This window comes from Panicum hallii, chromosome 9, assembly GCF_002211085.1.
Source record: "Panicum hallii strain FIL2 chromosome 9, PHallii_v3.1, whole genome shotgun sequence".
In the NCBI taxonomy this organism is placed as follows: Eukaryota; Viridiplantae; Streptophyta; class Magnoliopsida; order Poales; family Poaceae; genus Panicum; species Panicum hallii.
In genome coordinates this window covers 53,920,263-53,928,032 of record NC_038050.1, presented here as the reverse complement: position 1 = coordinate 53,928,032, position 7,770 = coordinate 53,920,263, and the positions used below count along the sequence as shown (strand labels likewise).

General features: G+C 43.2%; 1 protein-coding gene across 1 annotated transcript; it reads left to right on the top strand.

Moving 5' to 3' along the window:
* The first annotated feature begins 2,435 nt into the window (after positions 1-2,435).
* Positions 2,436-4,891, top strand: LOC112873136 (mediator of RNA polymerase II transcription subunit 30-like). The gene is made up of 4 exons (XM_025936155.1): positions 2,436-2,471; positions 2,620-2,823; positions 3,688-3,765; positions 4,416-4,891. Exons 1-4 carry the CDS (start codon positions 2,436-2,438, stop codon positions 4,512-4,514), a joined length of 417 nt encoding a protein of 138 aa, XP_025791940.1. The 3' UTR covers positions 4,515-4,891.
* Positions 4,892-7,770: the final 2,879 nt, after the last annotated feature.

Below are 7,770 nucleotides of genomic sequence, written 5' to 3'. Positions count from 1 at the left end.
AAAAGAAATTCCGCTTGAGTTTAAGGGGACGCTTCTCTCTGTTTTTCTTTTGGTCCCGAAGACCATTAGCAGGGCGCTGCTCTTTGCATTGGCATACATTTAGACCAAGAAAATCCCTCGCGAAAAGAGGATGGAGAATGATGTGAAAAGGAATCCCGTTGAGGTTTTGCACGGTTTCAGCACGAGTTTGAAGGAACGTAGATTTTCTTTTCTGCTAAGATTCGGGTATTTAACTTTTTTATCATTGTTTCTAATAACACATCTTCAAATACCAATTTTAGAATGATACCTGCATATTTGTCATGACGAAAGGATCTATACCTAATGGTTAAATGGTTACAAGAGCCTCGGTAACACCTCGGGTGATGGTATGCTTTAACGGCGTTGCGAATATTATAGGATTTAACAACGTTGTGCTTTCAGTGGTAGTCGATGTTCATATCGACAACAAGATGCCTGTGGTGACTTTGTCAGTCTCGAGGATTTGCCGGCTCAGTCTTCGAAGATGTTTATAGGAGTAGAGTTTGCATACGTGGGTTCGTAGAGGTGAACATGCGTTTATTATGAGTGTTTGAGTTGTACTGTATAATCGTAAAAAAATTATCATCAGAGAAATAATACTTATCTAATCTTTATCATTTTCTTTTCTCCTGAGATTTGGGTATTTAACTTTTTATCATTGTTTCTAATAACATCTCTTCAAATACTAACTTTACTTTAGAATGATACCTATATTTGTCACTGGAGAGATAATACTTATCTAATCTTTAACATTTTTGCTGACGTGGCTACCCACGTCCGTTTGCTAGCATTGACATATATGACGCTAAAAGTCTTGCTTACCCTGTTTGACTAATTGGACTTGGCCCATTTATTTTGATTAATTAAAGAAAAATTAAAGGTCCACGATTTAATACGAGGGAGGTTATAAAGTTATTAATCAAGTATAGGTAGTTAAGAAGGATTCTAACCAACTTAAATGGTGGACTCGGTATATAATGTCTTTGAAGTTGGAATAAAAAGATTGGAGAGCCACATGCGCTCACTCGCTTCGCCGGGCCGAGGCCGAGGCCAAAGTCGAGGCCGAGCGGGATTAAAAGTGAATAACTAAAGGATATGATGGTCAGACTATTATTCTGACATTACTAGTAACTGGCCCGTTACATGTAACTGACCATGTGCATAATTTTATTGCATACTTATAAAAACTGAAGATTTGATAATTATATGTCTGTTGGATTTCATGATGATGACACTACTTCTTTCTCTCTTTTTATAATAATCTCATCAATGATTGTTTGTTCTATTTGAAGTTTTCTATACCCTAGCAATCTGCAATACATTTTTATAAAGAATTTATTCTAAAATAATCTAAGATAAAATTTACCGCCACGGTGACGTCCCTCACGTGCTGAACTGCTCGCGACTAGACGTCGCCGATGTATCGGGGAGCACCCATCCAAAGATCATTTCGGATAGCGTGCCTCGAACACCGCCGACCCAACAGGAGCGAGCCAAATCAAGTCTATGTTTTCTGTTGATGATTTCAAATCCAACACAATGCAATTAGGCCCTCCTTTGCTCATCTCTCACAGGAACAAGAGTAAAGCTTATGAGTTCATTTACAGTAAGTTCAAAACAAGGCTTACACTCACAAAAGCAAACGCTCTCAATCATGCTGGCAGGGTAACCCTCATTCAATCTGTTTTTGCCTCAATTCCTATATATTACATGGGTAACATTCTGTTCACTAAAAAAGCCTTAGCAAAGATCACAGCGATTATCCACACATTTTGGTGGCAAGATGTTCAAAAGGATCAGGAAAAGAAACCCATCCACTACAGATCTTGGGAGTCCATCTGTAAGCCAAAGAAGGAAGGAGGCCTGGGTATAAGAAATCTTGAGCTTGTCAACAAAGGTATGCTCATCAATACTGCTTCGCGCCTGGCCCATAGTTACGGGCGCAGGTAAGAGCTTGATTAACCAATAATTGTACTGGTGCTTATATTGGAGCAAATTACGAGTCTTTGAGGTGAACTATGATGTGATAGTGCCATGGAAGATGTGTGCGTTTTGGTGTGAAATCAGGGTGTTGTGATTTAAGGGGGACAAAAATTAATTTTATTACAAGAACGATTTTAGATGTTTGCATTAGGAACAACTCCTATAATGCAATAGGGTCGATAGTTTGGAGGCAACTGTACACAGACATAGCCACTGCGCTGTCATGTGGACAGTAAATGGCTGGTTACATGGTGATACAGTTATAAAGATAAAAGTCATGTGAACTTGCAAAGTACATGGTGCTATGTAAGACAGAAAATAATCTTTGTCTGACTTGAAAGAACACTATTGCTGGAGCTTGGGTTGACTATTGCCATGAGTGGTGCAAGGTGGGTGCTACTATCGGATGGTGTTTGGATAGATGTTGGGATATGGAAAGGGAAATAGAATGGGATAAGAAGGGGAGGGTATGCGATAGGGATATCGGATTTTTACCCATACCCATGTTTGGATTTTCATAGTTCAGGTTATGGATATGCTATGGGACCCACGAGAAACGCAAAATAAAATAACTATTTTGCTCTTCTCCTCCAGCTCACATCACCTACGTGCTAGCCGCCATCTAGAACCTTCTGGTCCAACGCTCCTTTCCCTTCCTCAACTGGCTGCCTGGCTCCACCGCGCACTCCTCCCGCGCAGCAAGGCAAGCAATGGCGCTCTCGTGCCCGCTCGGCGAGGCGACAGCGGCTCCTGCAGCTCAGAGCGGCCCGCGTAGCATGGGGAGCAGGCGAGCAGTGTCTTCAGCGACCCCGCGGCGAGGTGAGCAGCATCTCCGATCCGATAGCACGTGCTCCTAGGTGAGCAACATCACTGGCCGCGCGTGCTCGCTCCCGCAGCGCCGCTAAGGTACCCCACGGCAGCTGCAGACACCATGCGCGGTGGTGGCGGCGGCTTCATTCCGCGCGGCTCTGCGGTGGCTCTTTTTCGCTTCGCGCAGAATGGCAGAAGCTTCGCTCTCATCCGAGTGGTTCCAAGCTCTCGAGCGTCTCATTTCCGGGCCATTACCCACCTCCCCCATCGGGATAGAACATTTGGGAAAAGATACCCTCATTTCCCAATCCCTTTCCTTCTTCATTTCCCTTTCTCTTAATCCAAACATGGGATATAATATCCCTATACCCTCATTTCCCTTTCCCACCCCATATTTCCCGGTATCCAAACGCCACCTCAGTGTATTTTTATTTAACATGATCACTATATGGGCTTTTATTTAGGATGAACTTTTTTCTCGAACGCGCAGGAGAGTTGTGCATTAATATATTAAGAAGAAATATTTAGGATGAACTGACCGGTAATACACTGTTTTTGTTTAGCTGGAACTTGTCCTTCGCATTGGATATAGGCAGTTTACCTTAAAGGGAATAAGCTTAATATTATCCTGGCTTCGCTGTGGAATCAGCACCCATTTCTCAAGACTGTTATTTCCATACTGTTCCAGATGAAATTAGTTTGCATGGGTTCAAATTTGGGTAAAGAAAAATGGTAGCTGTAATTGATCTTGAGTTCTTGACTTGTTGATTCCTCGACATATGGCTTCTTTAAAATCATGGTCCTTTTGATTGAAAAGAAATTTATCGCATTTGTTACATTTCTTTAATGATGTTGCGCATTTTCACTTTTCAGGACATAGGATCAACAGAATCTGAAGCTGACAATGCAGAGATTGAGAGATTGGAAGTGCGTGCATCTGCTTTGAGAAAGGTACTAGCTTGCAGATGATCTGGTAAGATTAGTCTACTACTATATTCCTGCTGAAGTTTGACTGCCGCGTTGATCCTATTTGTTGTAAAAAATCTTGTTTGTCATGGGGGTCCAGATTTATTCCGACAAATATTCATGTTTGTTATTTCACTAAATTCCTTTTTTTTTTGCTTGCTTTGCAATCCATGCCATCTTTTCATGATATGGTCCACCAGCATGTCGTGATCTGTGCTAAATTTGTAAGCACAAAGCATGGAAATACTGATTTCTCATTCTTTTCAGTGTATGGAAGTGTAAAAAAGTTATGTCTCAATGCTTGTGGTGTGTTTGCACCACCTGCATGGTCTATTTTATTGAGGTTCTTGTTTGTTTTAATGCGACAGGACTTTCTTCAAAAATTGTATTGTCACTCTTGTTCCTAGAAATTTCCGAGCATTTTTTCCTGTCATTGTTGTGATCTGATTACTATAATTTCATTCCCAGTGATTACCTACTTTTCAATTTCATTGATATTATCATCTTCTATATTTGGAAGTCGTAAGATCTATTCAATGGAAACATATGATTTGCACTTTTTTAGTCTATGCATCAAACCTACATTTCACATGTAACACTGATGACTGATCTTTCTAACATGGGATCTAATGCAGGAAATTGAAAGCAAAAACAAGCACGTAAAGATCCTCATGGATCAGCTCCGGGAGCTAATATCAGACATATCGATGTGGCAGAGCCCTTGCTCGGTGTGAAATGTCAGAGGAGAGACCACCAGGACCAGGGGTGGATGCATGTTCAAGGCTATATTGTGCATGCTGATTTGCTAACCTCTTGGAAGGGAAAACAGAAGGTATCTGATTGGATTGCACGAGAAGAAGGATGTTTTTTCTCGCAAGGGTGGAAACGAACATGGACAAAGTATGGATCAAGTTATTGATGCAGATACAGATGACATGTGTGATGGACGCGGATTCTGTTTTGGATGTAACAGTATATATGCATATCCTTTGCCGCTTCTGTGAATCTTCTTTTGAGACTAGATGCTGTTCGGTCGGGGCATTTTACGGTGTGATCTGATCTTACCATGAACTAATCGTTGTAAAACAAACAGACTCTGAGTTAGAGGAAAAGGAGGACAAGAAGTGCTAGTCCTTGCCTAGTTGCTTGTGAGCTCTTATTAAAACTTTAGATCTTATTAAAACTTTAGGTTTAGTTCCGAGTATATATATGGAAAGATTTTATTGTAAAAAATTGATAATTAGAGAATAAAAAATAATCTCTCATACTTGTATCTTCTATTTTATTCTTGTGCTTATCGTGAGGTGTCAGAGGGAGAGGATTCAATAGTTGATGATATGTTTTACGACACGTCGTCAGCATGAAGAGCTTTACAGCGACCATGCTGAAGCTAAAAGATGCAAACATCGTCAACGATGGCTACTTCAAGGACATCAACATCCTCCGATCTGTTACCTCTACATACTACTGATATACACTGCATCAACATCATCATCATCAAATAGGTAGGTCTATAATCTACTACCCTACACGGTACGTATCTACTAAGAGCAACTCCAACAAAACCCCCCACTTAAACCCCTACGACCGAGATAAAAAAAATCACTCTAGTAGAGTCCTACTTATAGATGGCAATGGGTAACTTTGTAAATCCGTACCCGGGTACTAAAATCCGTGCCCGCACCCGCGCCCGCAACCCGTCACGGGCACGAAACGACGCCCGTAACCGCTATCCGCATACCTGCAGGCACACTCATGTACCCGCAAGCTTTAGAAAATTAAGCACATATTACATTTCAACAGCAAACACTGCCTTTGCCGGTCCTAAGCCCGCGATGAGAAAATATGGAGGGTTGTGTTAGGTTTGGCGAACCAGCGTAAAAATTAGCCACTCTAATGGAAATGAAACCCATAAAAAATTCGTTGGGGCGTAACCCTCTTAGCAACGCGCTACATCGGAACCCGGGTGTGGTGTTAAATGGGCAAGGGCCGGGTCATCTTCCCCTCAGGGGCGCGTCGTATTGTGATCCGGGTACGATGATAAGTGAGCAAGGGTCGGGTCGTCGCAGCTTCTGTGGCGCGCTACATCTGCGCCCGGGTGTAGTGAAAAATGAGCAAGGGTCTTCGCATTTCTCTCGACGGGTGCGAAGGGTAAGGAAGCTAACCGAGCCAACTAGGATTCGTCTAGATAGTTGGAATGTAGGGTCTCTAACAGGTAAGTTAAGAGAACTGGTCGATGTAGCAATTAGGAGGCGTGTAAATATTCTATGCGTATAGGAGACTAAATGGAAGGGCCAGAAGGCGAAGGAGGTGGAGGGTTCTGGCTTCAAGCTTTGGTACACGGGGATAACTTCGGGTAGGAATGGTGTAGGCATCTTGATTGATAAGAGCCTTAAGGATGGAGTTGTAGATGTTAGGAGGCAAGGCGACCGGATTATCCTAGTGCAGTTGGTCATTGGAGATTTTGTTCTAAATGTGATCAGTGCCTATGCCTCTCAGGTAGGTCTTAGTGAGAGCTCCAAGAGTCAGTTTTGGGAAGATCTTGATAGCATGGTCAGTACCGTGCCTATCAGTGAGAAGCTTTTCATAGGAGGAGACCTCAATGGCCATGTGGGTGCGACTAATGTAGGATATGAGCGAGTACACGGGGGTTTCGGGTATGGTAGTAGGAACGAGGGCGGGAGGATGTTTTGAATTTTGCGTTGGCCTACGACCTGCTGTTAGTGAATACCCTCTTTAGAAAGAGGGAGTCCCATCTAGTGACCTTCCATAGTGGACAATACTCGAGCCAAATCGACTTTATCCTTGCTAGGAGAGAGGATAGACGTGCCTGCTTAGATTGTAAGGTGATACCTGGGGAGTGTGTTGTCCCCCAACACAAGCTTGTGGTGGCGGATTTTCGTTTTCGGGTACGTGCCCACCGGGACAAACGTGCCAAGATTGTGAGAACGAAGTGGTGGAAGCTTAGAGGGGAAGAGGCACAAACATTTAAGGAGAGAATGCTAGGCGAGGGGCCTTGGGAAGAAAGAGCAGATGTAGATGATATGTGGCTAAAGATGGCGACATATGTTCGGAAGGTGGCCTCAGAAGTGTTTGGTGTGAGTAGGGGAGGCAAGCAGGAAGTGAAAGAGACTTGGTGGTGGAATGACGAGGTGAAAAGGGCTATTAAGGAGAAGAAGGAGTGTTTCAAACGCCTTCACCTCGACAAGAGCTCAACCAACATCGAGGGCTATAGATTAGCGAAGAGGTCTGCAAAGCGAGCTGTAAGTGTAGCGAAAGGTTAGGCTTTTGATGACCTTTATCAACGGCTAGGTACGAAGGAAGGAGAGAAGGACATTTATAGGATCGCTACGGCCCGCGAGAGGAAGACAAGGGATATAAACCAAATCAAATGCATCAAGGATGGGACAGATCGACTTCTGGTGAAGGATGAGGAGATCAAGGACAGATGGCGAGAATACTTCGACAAGTTGTTTAATGGGAAAAATGAGGGTCCTACCTTCGTGTTGGACGACTCATTTGATGATACCAACAGACGCTTTGTGAGGAGGATTCAGGAGGCAGATATTGGGGAGGCTTTGAAGAGGATGAAGGGAGGTAAAGCGATGGGTCCTGATGACATCCCCATTGAGGTGTGGAGATGCCTGGGCGAGAGGGCGGTAGTATGGTTAACTAAGCTTTTTAACCTAATTTTCCGGTCAAATAAGATGCCGGAGGAATGGAGGAGAAGTATATTAGTACCGATTTTCAAGAACAAGGGAGATGTTCAAAATTGTACTAACTACCGGGGGATTAAGCTGATGAGCCATACGATGAAGCTTTGGGAGAGGGTTATCGAGCATCGCCTAAGAAGATTGACAAAGGTGACCCAAAATTAGTTTGGGTTCATGCCTGGGAGATCGACCATGGAGGCGATTTTCTTAGTACGACAGTTGATGGGGAGATATAGAGAGGAGAAGAAGGACTTACACATGGTCTTTATTGACCTAG